At 42.7% G+C, this 18,071-nt stretch overlaps 2 protein-coding genes across 2 annotated transcripts; both read right to left on the reverse strand.

The window, feature by feature from the left end:
• Nucleotides 1–7,801: 7,801 nt before the first annotated feature.
• LOC306826808 (tripartite motif-containing protein 16-like) lies at nucleotides 7,802–9,487 on the reverse strand (the record flags this gene model as incomplete). Its single annotated transcript, XM_079348347.1, has 1 exon — nucleotides 7,802–9,487. Exon 1 carries the CDS (start codon nucleotides 9,482–9,484, stop codon nucleotides 7,802–7,804), a length of 1,683 nt encoding a protein of 560 aa, XP_079204473.1. The 5' UTR covers nucleotides 9,485–9,487.
• Nucleotides 9,488–16,316: 6,829 nt separating this feature from the next.
• On the reverse strand, nucleotides 16,317–18,071 carry LOC306826798 (tripartite motif-containing protein 16-like). The gene has a single exon (XM_079348337.1). It carries the CDS (start codon nucleotides 18,054–18,056, stop codon nucleotides 16,374–16,376), a length of 1,683 nt encoding a protein of 560 aa, XP_079204463.1. The 5' UTR covers nucleotides 18,057–18,071; the 3' UTR covers nucleotides 16,317–16,373.

The raw sequence follows: 18,071 nt of genomic DNA on the forward strand, positions 1-18,071 counted from the left end.
AAGTTTAGTTGACCTTGGTGCAATGTGATTCAATCAGCCAGCGCAAGCAAGCTAACCAGAGCTTCATGAGCGAGGCAGCATACTCAGAAATTCTTTGAGGTGCTACCATGGCAACATGCGTGGAAGTAATAGCCGTAGAATGTTAAAGTCATGAAGAAGTGATTATGAAACATTTGTAATCGATAATGATGTAGAATAAAGAAATACAAGATGCATAAAAATAGGAGTCGAATCTTGATGCTCAGGAACCTGTGATGACCAGGTTGAGATGCTGCAAAAAGCAAACCATGTTAGCATCCTTGGTACACATGTAACTGCAGACGGAGTTTGCAGGTCCAGGAAGGTCTGAACGAATTGAAGACCAAGATATGGAATTTCAGTTTTATGATGGATGATTAGGATTGTATTGGACATGACTTATAGCAATGAATGACCGTCCTGCTGCCATGACGACTGAGTTCTCGTTGCTGTTGCGACTGAACGATTAGGATGGCAGTGTACTACTGAATAGTTGTAACCTGATTTATGACAAAACAGACGAGTTCATCAACAAGCGTTTACTTGGATTAATAACAGTTTACAAATCTGCAGTCCATACTGAAGCCGAGACAGATTTGACTGAGACAGAATTTTCATAATGTGCAGACCCACCGAGTCATCCGATTAGCGTTCCTATTAACCTAAATGTAAATGGCCTGTAGACAACCATGCCGATGCAGAGTGAGTTCCCCCCAAAACCTAGAGGGATGCACTGAAATAAGATGAAGGTTTAGCATTGACTTTATGAGTAGACACAGCCCGCTGGAATTGATGTTAGAGAGACACGATTGTAAAGCGACCCGCTGAATGAGGTCAAATTACCATGACTAGTATGAAGGGGCTAAAGTACCTTTTGCTTAAATAGTAAGTTAGTGATCTCTGATTTACTTGGGGATTACATATTCTTGCATGAGTCCATCGGTCTGCGGAAGTTGCTTCCGACCACGCGCCAAATAGTGTGCCTTAACTGGACGACCACCTACTGTTCGTACTTGCAACGCTTGTAATTGTGATGCAGGTCAATTGAGCTGCTGGTTGGTATGTGTGGAGAAGCCAGAGCTGGGAGCCATGAGCAGAATCCTATATGGCTGGTGGAGGCTAACACAACAGCGCCACCTGTGGTGCTGATTTGAATTACCACGATATCTGGCCATTACCTGGTTTAAAGACTGAATTAGAACATTTTTTAGAGTGCATATAGCAGAGATCGAGTATATCCTGTGTACTTGTCTCTCTTAGTCTTGCTGTCCTCCAAGAGAAAGACGCCCGATTCCCGCTATCTCTGACGATGACTGATCTGTAATTACAGGATCTACATTTGGTTTACGAGGGCTGCCCAGCCGCTCGTCCCTTTGTGCATGAAGTTGTTAAGCTGCGGATTTATAGACAGAAAAACACTACGCTAAAAGGACGATATATATCAAAATGTGTCCACAAGAGCCAAGCAGGGAAAGAGATAAAGAACACTTCTAGTACCGTAGAAACAAGTTACACAACACAGAGCTTAAAGAATAACATTTACTCTTTTTTTTAAAGTATTCTTTCTGGACAGTATTCTTTGCGTTCTCTGGACCTTTTTATGCTTTCTGTTACAAACGCTCCAACAGGAACGGGAAAAAGACTTTCAGGTATAAAAAACATCTTAACAATGAAGAAAAGCACATTTTATTCTCTTCCCGCTGACCTCAAAAGTCTGCAGCCTCAGCCTGGAATCTGTTGGAGGATGACGTCAAACTAAAAGAGCTGTCCTGTGATGTTTTTAAATCTAAAATGAAAAAAAAAGACATGGAAACAAATTCAATAGGATGCCGATGTTTTTGTTGTTGTGTTTTGTAAATTGCATGTCTCCCTTGAAAGAGTTTTTCTGTTTGTTTTCATTGTCATGTACATGTTTATTGGCTGCCCTGATAGTGACCATGCATGATGATGAGTCTCAGGTGTCTCAGGTGAAAGGTGCTAGTCGTCAAGTTGAACACTAGAGGTCTCCCTCTGCTTCTCTGTCTCTCTCTGCTCGGCTCCTGTCTGTGTTTACCTCCCAGCTCTGCTGTACTGGAGCCAGATGGACACACACACACACACACACACACACACACACACACATATATATATATACATACACACACACACACACACACACACACACACACACACACATATATATATATACATACACACACACACACACACACACATACAAACACATACACACACACACACACACACACACACATATATATATATACATACACACACACACACACACACACATACAAACACATACACACACCATCCACAGCCTCAACTAGCCCGAAACATACCGATGTAAGCTGCCTGCTTTCTTCAATCCGAGTGTAAAAATATTCCTACAGAAAAAAAGTTTGTCTGTTTTGAGTTGTATTGTTTCTAACTGCAGTACCTGTTCTTCTATATTTGGATTGACTGCAGAATAAAGTGTTTTTTTTTCACTCACGATGATTTTTCAATACTGCACGAATAAACCCATCTCAGTCAAAGGTAGCTTTTCAGGAATATAAATGAGATTAACTTAGCACCATTTAACTGTTGCAGGTCTGAGAAGGTAGCTACTTCATGAACACTTATTGTTTTGTTGGGATCGAGCTGCCTTTCGCCTCTCACTCCCTCCTCCCATCCGGAGGTTTGGCGTCAGCGGCAGGAACCTTTGTATCAGGCTATGGTGCGCACTCCGGAGGAGAAAAAACAGAGCACCCGCGGGACCAGGTGAAGGAGATAAGGCAGGCTCATTAACGTGATCAGCGCGAGCCAAAACTGTCCAAACTTCCCCAAAAGTCCACTGTGCAGCAGGCGATGTCCTCCACACTGTCAAAAGACACCTGAAGAACAGCCGGTAAGCATAGCAATGAATGTTTACATTGCGAGTGTCGGCTCGGTGGTGCGTTCAAGTGACCTGGGATTCGAAAGGCACGGACATGGGACTCATTTGGTTTAAAACCACTGATTGTTTATTGTGAATTTCAGATGAGACTCTTGGAACTCTATTTATCTGCATTTTGATTAATGAAATTATTATTTAAAAACTGATGAAATTTTGATTTGCTAAAATTTAGTAAAAGGAAAAGTTTAAAAATTGTGTAGGCCAGTGGAAATTATTTTGTGATTTCATGTTCTTATTTTGTGATGGCAAAACCATATGAGTGCTAAAAATGTGCATTCTCTTTTTGTTTTGAGGTTTTTCCACCTACTGTGATCTACTGTGACCTACTGTGACCTACTGTAAACTGCTGCAAACTGCTGCAAAGAGAAACTGCAAAGGAAATTAAAACCGCAAGCGGTGATGAAGGGACCGGAGCACCCCGCGCATGTCGGCGTGTGTTGCGACCGCGAGAGTGCAACCGCGGGAGTGCAGCTGCGACACGAGGCCAAGCAGCAGGACTTACAGTCATCGAAGGTTAAAAAAATGGGGTGTGCCGAGACATCAAAGTTTGATGGTACGCCGTGGCCACGCCCTTTGATGAAATAACGTGCAGAGCACAACGAGAGATCTTCAACCTGTCTAGAACACACTAAGATTGAGTTTACGATGATCGGATAAACGCTTTGGGAGGAGTTCTTTCAGATAGCTAGCCTGTGAACCGCGAATTTCAGCCATTCAAAAAAAATATGGCGGACTTCCTGTTGGGTTTTGACCACGGGTGTAAGAGGATTTTATGTAGCTCCTGACATGCCCAATGAGCATAAAAAAATTTGTGTATGTAGGACAAAAAAACCTCAATGGGGAGGCCTTTTTGAAAATTTCAAGGGGGCGCCACTGTGTAAATTAGCCACGCCCACTTTTTATGCCAACATGTCTAGTTTTATTTTTCCACTGGGATCATGTGTATGATGTTTGATGAATGTATGACTATATTAAGGCCCGTAACAAACTACTTCCTGTTTGTGACGAACAACGCGTCCGTATGACCACGCCCTTTGAGGAAATAACGTGCAGAGCACAACGAGAGATCTTCAACATGTCGAGAACACACTGACATTCTCATTGTGTCAATCGGATAAACGCTTTTGGAGGAGTTCGTTCAAATAGCTAACCTGTGAAACGCGAATTTTCGCCATTAAAAAAAAATATGGCGGACTTCCTGTTTAGTTTTGACTATGGGTGTAAGAGGATTTTTTGTAGGTCCTGACATTATGAACGTACCAAAAAATTGTCATGCATGTAAAAGAAGAAAACCTCTATGGGGAGGCCTTTCAGAAAGGTAAAATAGGGGTGCGCCGAGACATCAATGTTTGATGGTACGCCATGGCCACGCCCTTAAACAAAATAACGTGCAGAGCACAACGAGAGATCTTCAACATGTCTAGAACACACTGACACTGAGTTTACGATGATCGGATAAACGCTGTTGTAGGAGTTCGTTCAAATAGCTAACCTGTGAAAGAGGAATTTAAGCAGTTTTTATTGCATTCAAAAAAATATGGCGGACTTCCTGTTTGGTTATGACCATGGGTGTAAGAGGATTTTATGTAGCTCCTGACATGCCCAATGAGCATAAAAAAAATTGTGTATGTAGGACAAAAAAACCTCAATGGGGAGGCCTTTTTGAAAATCTCAAGGGGGCGCCACTGAGTCATTTAGCCACGCCCACTTTTTGTGCCAACATGTCTAGTTTCATTTGTCCACTGGGATCATGTGTGTGATGTTTGATGAATATATGACTATATTAAGACCCCTAACAAACTACTTCCTGTTTGTGACGAACAACGCGTCCGTATGACCACGCCCTTTGAGGAAATAACGTGCGGAGCACAACGAGAGATCTTCAACATGTCAAGAACAAGCAGATACTTAATTTGCGTCCATCGAAAAAACACTTTTGGAGGAGTTCGTTCAAATAGCTAACCTGTGAAACGCAAGTTTTCGCCATTGAAAAAAAATATGGCGGACTTCCTGTTTGGCTTTGACTATGGGTGTAAGAGGCTTTTATGTGAGATCTCGCATGCTTAATGTGTATAAAAATGTTCATGCACGTACGACGAAAAAACGTCAATGGGGAGGCCCTTTTGAAAATTTGAAGGGGGCGCCACTGAGTCATCTTGCGAAAAAAATTTACGAAATGACGAGAATATCAAATTTTTCGCCAGACCCGATGATGTTGGAGATTTTGATGAGTTTTCATTCACGTTCAAGCCGTCAAAAGTGGCTCCAAAGAGGCGGAAGAAAAAAGAAAACAAAAATAATCATTTGAAAAACAATAGGGTCCTTCGCACTGGTCAGTGCTTCGGTCCCTAATAAAGGCAGCTAAACACAAAGAGTGGAGTCCTGTATGCTTCAGTTGGGGGATGTCCTATCAAGTGGGGACAAATCTGCACAAACTAAACACGCACTTGACACGTATCTATATGTTGATGTATTTGTATTTATCTTTATATGTAAGCAGTTGTTTTTAAAGGTGCTATATAAATAAAGTTATTATTATATTGTCCCCAACAGAGTCTGTCCTGCAGTTATAAACGCATCATATCCTACTTTACCTGATGAGTGTTTGAAGGGTGAAAGCTGAAACGTTCTGTTCCTGTCTAACAACAAGCTGCTCACAGAGAGTTTGAAGAGATTTTATTTTTTATTTTTTTAGTACGCCCATGCTTTTCAAAGCAGTCTGCACGATGCATGAACCCGATGAGTGATGAATAGAAGAGACAGATAGTGGTGCATGTTTTCATTTCCTGTTTGTTTAGGGAACAAGTCAGCTGATGCCAAACCACCGCCTTTATATCCTGAGTTTAGTTTGTGACAGATGACTGAGCACATGAATAGAACAGTACAGGATGCAAACTGTCATATACATTAAACAAAGGGGCGACACGTTCATGCATGAAGACCGAGTCCTCTTTAAGACTCGTCTCAGGGCGAGTTCAAAGTGACTCCAGTTTCAGCTCTGCAGGTTTTACATGTTTATCCACTGAACAGAGAGAAAGCTGTTTTTCCCCCCCTGAGAGAAGAGTGACAATAATCACATGCTCTCGTCGTTGTCACGATAACTTCCCGCTCAGCTGTAGTTCACACATAGTTTTCTCGCACACAGCGAAGAGGAAGCGGGACAACAGTGAGAAGATTCTGCAGAATCTGGAGCGGTCAGATGACGAGAGGTTCCACGCAGCACATGGAGGGACGAAGAGACGCTCTGCCTCAAAGCAGACAGAGGTGTGTTGGTGTGTTGGTACCCAATCCCCCCAAAAACCCCCACTCATCATACTCATGGATATAGTTGTGTTTATTATGTGATACACTGAACATTCATTGCACTTTACATTTCATTTGATTACCCCAGCTTTTCAAAATAAAGGTGACATGTTGAACACACGTCCATTAATTCACATCTCTGAATTAATGGACAACCTGGAAAGATTACAAGTTCGACGTGACGGAGCAAAATTCATTCATATAATCTGCACTATCAGTTATGACCAAAATATGTATCCATGATAACTTCAGTTATTTAAAACTACTAAAGCAGTGACAATAATGTTGAATTATTTCTATCTTAATAAAAGGCCTGATTTAAAAGTTATAGATATATTAAATGTTTTGGATGCATTCAAGATGTTTTCTCTTCTTTTCAGCAGAAACATTATTTATTTATTTATGATATATAAATTATTCTTTGCTCTGAGTTTTTGCAGGTCGGTAACCTCACAATAAGAAACACAGTTCTAAACAACAACATGCCAATTTAACCACACGTTTCTTCACATATGTGCACAAAGCTGAGAACCAAATATTAACTAAAGAAAAGAAAAGCCCGACGCTAGAGACACACCGACTGACATTCAAAGACATCCAGTGCACATTCCTATGCAGCACCGAGTCCTCATAATCCACACCGTCGACATTAAACCCAAACAGGAAGCACCAAGTGTAAGTTATTCATGCTGTGAATCTACAGCGTGTTTAAAACAGAAGTGAAGTTTGAGTGACAGATGAGACGTTCCTTCACTCTTCACAAAATTAAAGTAAGCCACGCCCACTGCTAATTACTGGAAACTATATCAAACCCATATAAGGAGCAAAATATAACAAATAATCAACAGAGGTAAAAACACACATTATGGCTCCGACACATCAAATCAGTAAAGAGTGTTCAATGTCTCTCCTTCAATCATTTCATGAACACATTCACTTCATCCACACAATCACTTTGTTTGATCAGAATCTCTGCTCACAGAAAACCAGGATTTATCTCCTTATTGATTTAATTAGGAGGATTACATTTTTAAAACACCTCAGAGGACATTTTTACATCACTTTGAATATGAACAACATTTATTCTGACTAACTCGTTTCTTTAAGTGGGATTTTATAGATTTTCTACAAATGTTCAAAGTGGTGAGAAGAGAAAATCAGCATTAAAGAAAAGTTTGCTGCTCTCTCTCTCTCTCTTCAGACTCTGAATCAGAACAGAAACAACAGCATATAAATGTATGAATACAAATAATCAAACATGGAGAGCAGAGAGAAGTTGATGTTTTCACACAGAGAAATGTCAGTTCAGGTGAACAAAAGTCATGGTGAGCAGTGAAAGAGTCCACAGCTAAACAGACACAGGAAGGAGCGTCACTTAAAGACACTCAAACATTTACAGAACAGACGAGAAGAGGTCAAAGTACCGCCCATAAAGTTTGATTGACAGGTGACGACCATCACATCTCAGCAACGAGCAAGAATAAAAATCAAGTTGAAGATTTGAAACACAGCAAGTTAAACATCTGTGTCCTTCATGACTTCTGTCTATTTCAGTTTACACAACTCAGCAGAGTCTCCATCATAATATACCCAGAGTCCAGCATGTAGAGGCTGAGTGAATGTGGTCTGGACTCTGTGGAGGAGAGTCATGGTTTCAGAGATGTTGTAGAAGGACAGAATACCTGCTGTGTGATCCAGGTACACTCCTACTCTGGAGGACCGAGGACCTGAGACAGGAGTCCTGACATTGTTGTAACAAAAGTTAGAACTGTTGTTGTCACAATATAACCTCCAAGATTTGTCATTACCTCCAAACAAACATTCATCTGCTCTCCCTGCTCTGCTGATATTCTTGTATGTGACTGCTACACAAACTCCTGTTCCTCTCCTCTCCACCTCCCAGTAACAACGTCCAGTCAGACTCTCTTTACTCAGGACCTGAGGCCAATAAGTGAATCTGTCTGGGTGACTAGAATAAGACTGATTTCTCATTACTGTTACTTTTCTGTTCTCATCAGATAATAACAGCCATGTGTTTGCTGTGTTTCGATCCAGTGTGATGTCACATGAATATCTTAAGAACTCAGCTCTGGTCTTGGGCTCTGGTTCTGGTCTTGGTTCTGACAGTAAAACATCCACTTCAGTCAGTGTCTGTGAGATGTTTGTCCATTTGTCTGTCAGGACGTCCTGTAGTTTATCTCTGACTTCTGACACAGCTGCTGTCACGTCCTCAAAGTACCTCAGAGGACGGATCTTGATGCTGGATGAGTGTGTAGATTCACTGAGTGCTGACACTGAGGGGTAGTCCTGTAGAAACTGGTTGTGATCTTGTGTGTGTGAGAGCTTCTCCAGTTCAGCGTCTTTCCTCTTCAGCTCAGTGATCTCCTGCTCCAGCTTCTCCTGACGCTCTCTGACTCGACTCACTTCAGTTTGCTGCTGGGATCTGACCTGCTGCGTCACATCAGAGCGTCTTTTCTCCATGAGACGGATCAGCTCAGTGAACATCTTCTCACTGTTCCCCACTGTTTTATCAGCAGAGCCATTGATAGCCTCCACCTCCTGTTGGAGCAGCTTCACATCTTTCTCTCCGTCCTGGATTCTCTGCTGGATGTTTTGTCGACTCACCTCGAGCTCTCTCTGCTTCTCGCTCCTTTCTGCTGCAGCTGAGACTGTGTCGTGACCTTTGTGTTCGTCCATTAAACAGAGATAACAGATAGACTGCTGATCAGTGCGACAGAACATCTTCATCACCTCATCATGACGAGAGCAGACGTTCTCCTGGAGCTTCTTGGAGGGCTCCACCAGCTTGTGTTTCTTAAATGAAGGTGCTTTAAAATGAGGCTGGAGGTGATTCTCACAGTAAGAGGCCAGACACTGCAGACAGGACTTACAGGCTTTCAGTTTCCTCCCGGTGCAGACATCACAGGCCACATCTTCAGGTCCAGCATAGCAGAGATCAACAGGAGCAGCTTGGAGTCCAGTCTTCTTCAGCTCCTCCACTAAAACTGCTAACATGGTGTTTTTCACCAGGACAGGCCTCGGTGTGAAGTCCTGTCTGCACTGAGGGCAGCTGTAGACTCTCTTCTCATCCTGTGTATCCCAGTGGTTTTTAATACACTTCATACAGTAGCTGTGTCCACAGGGAATAGTCACCGGATCCTTCAGTAGATCCAGACAGATGGAACAAGAGAAAGCCTCCCGGTCTAGCTGAACTCCTTTCTGTGCCATTTCTCCTCTCGGTAACAACGACTGTCTGAGTTTCACTTCCTGAGAAATCAAACTGGTTTGACCTCTGATCTACACAGCATGTGTTTGTTCACAGTCTGCTCTCGCACATGTTGGTTACACCCATCCTCAAACATTAGATCTGATGTGGACAGAAGGAGGAAATACACGTCAGAGTGGAGCTGGCTGTGTGTGAGAGCAGGAAGAAGAGGGAGGGGTTAACAAGCTCTGATTGGTTCCAGGAAGAGGAGCGGTGTGAGAGAGACGTTCCTGTTTGCAGCTTTATATGTTGAAGGCGAAGCTGCAGCACTGTATTCATGCCATGATAGTAAATCTTTCACCGTGTTTCATCGTCGTGTCTATCAGGCCCTCCTCTGCAGGAATCTCCTGACTGAGCCATAAACGACACGTGGCCATCATGACTGCTAATCTGCCCTGTAATCATGTGACCTGCATGTAGGGTTCGGGACCGCAGACATGTGGCCTGGCATGACTCTCTAATGGTCTGACATAGTAGCCATCTGGCCCGGCGTGTATTGGGTCTGTTAGACCCGACACGTGGCCAGCATGACTGTGAGAAGAATGAAGACTGTAAACGTGACGCCCGTGATTTAGAAGGAAGTTAGACTTAACCTTATAAAACATCATGAAATACACCACCACCAGTTATATGTTTTTCTTACCATTTGATAGCGCTTTAGTCATCTTTGGCTTACCGAACCGCCAGATAACTGGACGAATATAGGACTGGAAGTCAGGGGAAGACCATCATCCGAGTTGTCGTGGAGAAAAGAACACCTGGATTGACGGCTGATGTGGAGCCGACTATTCTAATGGAATTAGCTGAATAGCCATGAACTTAACTTATTTATGGCTCGTGATTGATGTAACACGTCGCCGGTATGAAATAAGTTTAGTTGACCTTGGTGCAATGTGATTCAATCAGCCAGCGCAAGCAAGCTAACCAGAGCTTCATGAGCGAGGCAGCATACTCAGAAATTCTTTTAGGTGCTACCATGGCAACATGCGTGGAAGTAATAGCTGTAGAATGTTAAAGTCATGAAGAAGTGATTATGAAACATTTGTAATCGTTAATGATGTAGAATAAAGAAATACAAGATGCATGAAAATAGGAGTCGAATCTTGATGCTCAGGAACCTGTGATGACCAGGTTGAGATGCTGCAAAAAGCAAACCATGTTAGCATCCTTGGTACACATGTAACTGCAGACGGAGTTTGCAGGTCCAGGAAGGTCTGAACGAATTGAAGACCAAGATATGGAATTTCAGTTTTATGATGGATGATTAGGATTGTATTGGACATGACTTATAGCAATGAATGACCGTCCTGCTGCCATGACGACTGAGTTCTCGTTGCTGTTGCGATTGAACGATTAGGATGGCAGTGTACTACTGAATAGTTGTAACCTGATTTATGACAAAACAGACGAGTTCATCAACAAGCGTTTACTTGGATTAATAACAGTTTACAAATCTGCAGTCCATGCTGAAGCTGAGACAGATTTGACTGAGACAGAATTTTCATAATGTGCAGACCCACCGAGTCATCCGATTTGCGTTCCTATTAACCTAAATGTAAATGGCCTGTAGACAATCATGCCGATGCAGAGTGAGTTCCCCCCAAAACCTAGAGGGATGCACTGAAATAAGATGAAGGTTTAGCATTGACTTTATGAGTAGACACAGTCCGCTGGAATTGATGTTAGAGAGACACGATTGTAATGCGACCCGCTGAATGAGGTCAAATTACCATGACGAGTATGAAGGGGCTAAAGTACCTTTTGCTTAAATAGTAAGTTAGTGATTTCTGATTTACTTCGGGATTACATATTCTTGCATGAGGTCATCGGTCTGCGGAAGTTGCTTCCGACCACGCGCCAAATAGTGTGCCTTAACTGGACGACCACCTACTGTTCGTACTTGCAACGCTTATAATTGTGATGCAGGTCAATTGAGCTGCTGGTTGGTATGTGTGGAGAAGCCAGAGCTGGGAGCCATGAGCAGAATCCTATATGGCTGGTGGAGGCTAACACAACAGCGCCACCTGTGGTGCTGATTTGAATTACCACGATATCTGGCCATTACCTGGTTTAAAGACTGAATTAGAACATTTTTTAGAGTGCATATAGCAGAGATCGAGTATATCCTGTGTACTTGTCTCTCTTAGTCTTGCTGTCCTCCAAGAGAAAGACGTCCGATTCCCGCTATCTCTGACGATGACTGATCTGTAATTACAGGATCTACATTTGGTTTACGAGGGCTGCCCAGCGGCTCGTCCCTTTGTGCATGAAGTTGTTAAGCTGCGGATTTATAGACAGAAAAACACTACGCTAAAAGGACGATATATATCAAAATGTGTCCACAAGAGCCAAGCAGGGAAAGAGATAAAGAACACTTCTAGTACCGTAGAAACAAGTTACACAACACAGAGCTTAAAGAATAACATTTACTCTTTTTTTTAAAGTATTCTTTCTGGACAGTATTCTTTGCGTTCTCTGGACCTTTTTATGCTTTCTGTTACAAACGCTCCAACAGGAACGGGAAAAAGACTTTCAGGTATAAAAAACATCTTAACAATGAAGAAAAGCACATTTTATTCTCTTCCCGCTGACCTCAAAAGTCTGCAGCCTCAGCCTGGAATCTGTTGGAGAATGACGTCAAACTAAAAGAGCTGTCCTGTGATGTTTTTAAATCTAAAATGAAAAAATAAATAAATAAATCAATAGGATGCCGATGTTTTTAGCTCGACTGCTTGGACATGGTTCTATTATAATGCAAAATGTTGTGTTTTGTAAATTGCATGTCTCCCTTGAAAGAGTTTTTGGTTGTTGTTTTCATTGTCATGTACATGTTTATTGGCTGCCCTGATAGTGACCATGCATGATGATGAGTCTCAGGTGTCTCAGGTGAAAGGTGCTAGTCGTCAAGTTGAACACTAGAGGTCTCCCTCTGCTTCTCTGTCTCTCTCTGCTCGGCTCCTGTCTGTGTTTACCTCCCAGCTCTGCTGTACTGGAGCCAGCTGGACACACACACACACACACACACATATATACAAACACACACACACACCATCCACAGCCTCAACTAGCCCGAAACATACCGATGTAAGCTGCCTGCTTTCTTCAATCCGAGTGTAAAAATATTCCTACAGAAAAAAAGTTTGTCTGTTTGAGTTGTATTGTTTCTAACTGCAGTACCTGTTCTTCTATATTTGGATTGACTGCAGAATAAAGTGTTTTTTTCCCTCACGATGATTTTTCAATACTGCACGAATAAACCCATCTCAGTCAAAGGTAGCTTTTCAGGAATATAAATGAGATTAACTTAGCACCATTTAACTGCTGCAGGTCTGAGAAGGTAACTACTTCATGAACACTTATTGTTTTGTTGGGATCGAGCTGCCTTTCGCCTCTCACTCCCTCCTCCCATCCGGAGGTTTGGCGTCAGCGGCAGGAACCTCTGTATCAGGCTATGGTGCGCACTCCGGAGGAGAAAAAACAGAGCACCCGCGGGACCAGGGGAAGGAGATAAGGCAGGCTCATTAACGTGATCAGCGCGAGCCAAAACTGTCCAAACTTCCCCAAAAGTCCACTGTGCAGCAGGCGATGTCCTCCACACTGTCAAAAGACACCTGAAGAACAGCCGGTAAGCATAGCAATGAATGTTTACATTGCGAGTGTCGGCTCGGTGGTGCGTTCAAGTGACCTGGGATTCGAAAGGCACGGACATGGGACTCATTTGGTTTAAAACCACTGATTGTTCATTGTGAATTTCAGATGAGATTCTTGGAACTCTATTTATCTGCATTTTGATTAATGAAATTATTATTTAAAAACTGATGAAATTTTGATTTGCTAAAATTTAGTAAAAGGAAAAGTTTAAAAATTGTGTAGGCCAGTGGAAATTATTTTGTGATTTCATGTTCTTATTTTGTGATGGCAAAACCATATGAGTGCTAAAAATGTGTATTCTCTTTTTGTTTTGAGGTTTTTCCACCTACTGTGACCTACTGTGACCTACTGTGACCTGCTGTAAACTGCTGCAAACTGCTGTAAACTGCTGCAAACTGCTAAAAAGAGAAACTGCAAAGGAAATAAAGGCAGCTAAACACAAAGAGTGGAGTCCTGTATGCTTCAGTTGGGGGATGTCCTATCAAGTGGGGACAATCTGCACAAACTAAACACGCACTTGACACGTATCTATATGTATTTGTATTTATCTTTATATGTAAGCAGTTGTTTTTAAAGGTGCTATATAAATAAAGTTATTATTATATTGTCCCCAACAGAGTCTGTCCTGCAGTTATAAACACATCATATCCTACTTTACCTGATGAGTGTTTGAAGGGTGAAAGCTGAAACGTTCTGTTCCTGTCCAACAACAAGCTGCTCACAGAGAGTTTGAAGAGATTTATTATTTTTTTGTACGCCCATGCTTTTCAAAGCAGTCTGCACGATGCATGAACCCGATGAGGGATGAGTAGAAGAGACAGATAGTGGTGCATGTTTTCATTTCCTGTTTGTTTAGGGAACAAGTCAGCTGATGCCAAACCACCGCCTTTATATCCTGAGTTTAGTTTGTGACAGATGACTGAGCACATGAATAGAACAGTACAGGATGCAAACTGTCATATACATTAAACAAAGGGGCGACACGTTCATGCATGAAGACCGAGTCCTCTTTAAGACTCGTCTCAGGGCGAGTTCAAAGTGACTCCAGTTTCAGCTCTGCAGGTTTTACATGTTTATCCACTGAACAGAGAGAAAGCTGTTTTTCCCCCCTGAGAGAAGAGTGACAATAATCACATGCTCTCGTCGTTGTCACGATAACTTCCCGCTCAGCTGTAGTTCACACATAGTTTTCTCGCACACAGCGAAGAGGAAGCGGGACAACAGTGAGAAGATTCTGCAGAATCTGGAGCGGTCAGATGACGAGAGGTTCCACGCAGCACATGGAGGAACGAAGAGACGCTCTGCCTCAAAGCAGACAGAGGTGTGTTGGTGTGTTGGTACCCAATCCCCCCAAAAACCCCCACTCATCATACTCATGGATATAGTTGTGTTTATTATGTGATACACTGAACATTCATTGCACTTTACATTTGATTTGATTACCCCAGCTTTTCAAAATAAAGGCGACATGTTGAACACACGTCCATTAATTCACATCTCTGAATGAATGGACAACCTGGAAAGATTACAAGTTCGACGTGACGGAGCAAAATTCATTCATATAATCTGCACTATCAGTTATGACCAAAATATGTATCCATGATAACTTCAGTTATTTAAAACTACTAAAGCAGTGACAATAATGTTGAATTATTTCTATCTTAATAAAAGGCCTGATTTAAAAGTTATAGATATATTAAACGTTTTGGATGCATTCAAGATGTCTTCTCTTCTTTTCAGCAGAAACATTATTTATTTATTTATGATATATAAATCATTCTTTGCTCTGAGTTTTTGCAGGTCGGTAACCTCACGATAAGAAACACAGTTCTAAACAACAACATGCCAATTTAACCACACGTTTCTTCACATATGTGCACAAAGCTGAGAACCAAATATTAACTAAAGAAAAGAAAAGCCCGACGCTAGAGACACACCGACTGACATTCAAAGACATCCAGTGCACATTCCTATGCAGCACCGAGTCCTCATAATCCACACCGTCGACATTAAACCCAAACAGGAAGCACCAAGTGTAAGTTATTCATGCTGTGAATCTACAGCGTGTTTAAAACAGAAGTGAAGTTTGAGTGACAGATGAGACGTTCCTTCTCTCTGTTTGTTTCGTCTCCCCGTGTTCTGCACACACTGGTGATTCTAGAGACTGACGGGGCCACGAGGCAAAGGTTTAATTTAGGGTCCCTCCCACCAGCGTTCAGCGGGGCGATGGGGCCCCATTAGGGAGGTGCTGTCACTGCAAAGATTGCACATGGAGGGCAGCTGCTTTGGTTAAAAGTTTGTCAGCTCACCGGGGCCCCCTACTGGTCTGGGGGCCCCAAACAGTTGCCTCCCTTGCCTCTTGACAAAAACATGTATTGAGAGAATTCGACACACATTCAAACATTATTCTTATTCTTTAGTCTTGAGACACTAAAACATTTTCATTTACTTGTCATTTTGGTTCAGGCCCCTCAATATGATGAAGGGAAGTTTAAACACAACAACACAGCGTTGATTTATAATTCAAATCAAATTTAAATCTTTTGACAGTTTGAGTTTGTCCCAGCTAGGAAAAAAGTATGCAGATATTTTACTCACATTCAACTACTTTCAGCAAATTACCTGTTGTACTGTTGTAATGGGTAAATATAAAAATAAAGGGGCACGATCCTATTGAGGCTAACAGAAACAGTCACCTGCTGTAGTTAACTAGTCTACTTGTTTCCTATATGATTAGAGCTCACTATAAAATGATCTAATATCCGTCCCATAGGATAACTAGGTACCACTACAACCCCTTCACAGCTGCCCCTCTACTGTCGATGCTCGGTGGTATGAGGTGTGAAAATCTGTTTCTTGTTAGTGTGCCGTAGTGTGGTGGGTCAATACTTACCTCCGAGGCTCACGGGGCGCCGTGAAGAAACCCAATCAAAACAGGAGGATTTTGGAAGATTTTATTAAATTTATGAACAAACGTCATGGTGAGCAGTGAAAGAGTCCACGGCTAAACAGACACAGGAAGGAGCGTCACTTAAAGACACTCAAACATTTACAGAACAGACGAGAAGAGGTCAAAGTACCGCCCATAAAGTTTGATTGACAGGTGACGACCATCACATCTCAGCAACGAGCAAGAAAAAAAATCAAGTTGAAGATTTGAAACACAGCAAGTTAAACATCTGTCTCCTTCATGACTTCTGTCTACTTCAGTTTACACAACTCAGCAGAGTCTCCAACATAATCAAACCCAAGTCCAGCATGTAGAGGCTGAGTGAATGTGGTCTGGACTCTGTGGAGGAGAGTCATGGTTTCAGAGATGTTGTAGAAGGACAGAATACCTGCTCTGTGATCCAGGTACACTCCTACTCTGGAGGACAGAGGACCTGAGACAGGAGTCCTGACATTGTTGGACCAAAAGTTATAACTGTTGTTGTCACAAACTAACGCCCAAGATTTGTCATTACGTCCAAACCTAGATTCAAGTGAGAACTCCGCTCTGCTGATATTCTTGTATGTGACTGCTACATAAACTCCTCCTCTCCTCTCCACCTCCCAGTAACAACGTCCAGTCAGACTCTCTTTACTCAGGACCTGACACCAAACAGTGAATCTGTCTGGGTGACTAGAATAAGACTGTTCTTCTCTCATTACTGTTACTTTTCTGTTCCCATCAGATAATAACAGATATGTGTTTGCTGTGTTTGGATCCAGTGTGATGTCACGTGAATATCTTAAGAACTCAGCTCTGGTCTTGGGTTCTGGTTCTGGTTCTGGTTGTGGAAGTAAAACATCCACTTGAGTCAGTGTCTGTGAGATGTTTGTCCATTTGTCTGTCAGGACGTCCTGTAGTTTATCTCTGACTTCTGACACAGCTGCTGTCACGTCCTCAAAGTACCTCAGAGGACGGATCTTGATGCTGGATGAGTGTGTAGATTCACTGAGTGCTGACACTGAGGGGTAGTCCTGTAGAAACTGGATGTGATCTTGTGTGTGTGAGAGCTTCTCCAGTTCAGCGTCTTTCCTCTTCAGCTCAGTGATCTCCTGCTCCAGCTTCTCCTGACGCTCTCTGACTCGACTCACTTCAGTTTGCTGCTGGGATCTGACCTGCTGCTTCACATCAGAGCGTCTTTTCTCCATGAGACGGATCAGCTCAGTGAACATCTTCTCACTGTTCCCCACTGTTTTATCAGCAGAGCCATTGATAGCCTCCACCTCCTGATGGAGCAGCTTCACATCTTTCTCTCCGTCCTGGATTCTCTGCTGGATGTTTTGTCGACTCACCTCGAGCTCTCTCTGCTTCTCGCTCCTTTCTGCTGCAGCTGAGACTGTGTCGTGACCTTTGTGTTGGTCCATTAAACAGAGATAACAGATAGACTGCTGATCAGTGCGACAGAATATCTTCATCACCTCATCATGACGAGAGCAGACGTTCTCCTGGAGCTTCTTGGAGGGCTCCACCAGCTTGTGTTTCTTTAATGGAGCTGCTTCAAAATGACGCTGGAGGTGATTCTCACAGTAAGAGGCCAGACACTGCAGACAGGACTTACAGGCTTTCAGTTTCCTCCCGGTGCAGACATCACAGGCCACATCTTCAGGTCCAGCATAGCAGAGATCAGCAGGAGCAGCTTGGAGTCCAGTCTTCTTCAGCTCCTCCACTAAAACTGCTAACATGGTGTTTTTCACCAGGACAGGCCTCGGTGTGAAGTCCTGTCTGCACTGAGGGCAGCTGTAGACTCTCTTCTCATTCTGTGTATCCCAGTGGTTTTTAATACACTTCATACAGTAACTGTGTCCACAGGGAATAGTCACCGGATCCTTCAGTAGATCCAGACAGATGGAACAAGAGAAAGCCTCCCGGTCTAGCTGAACTCCTTTCTGTGCCATTTCTCCTCTCGGTAA

Source organism: Symphodus melops (genome assembly GCF_947650265.1).
Source record: "Symphodus melops genome assembly, chromosome: 7".
In the NCBI taxonomy this organism is placed as follows: Eukaryota; Metazoa; Chordata; class Actinopteri; order Labriformes; family Labridae; genus Symphodus; species Symphodus melops.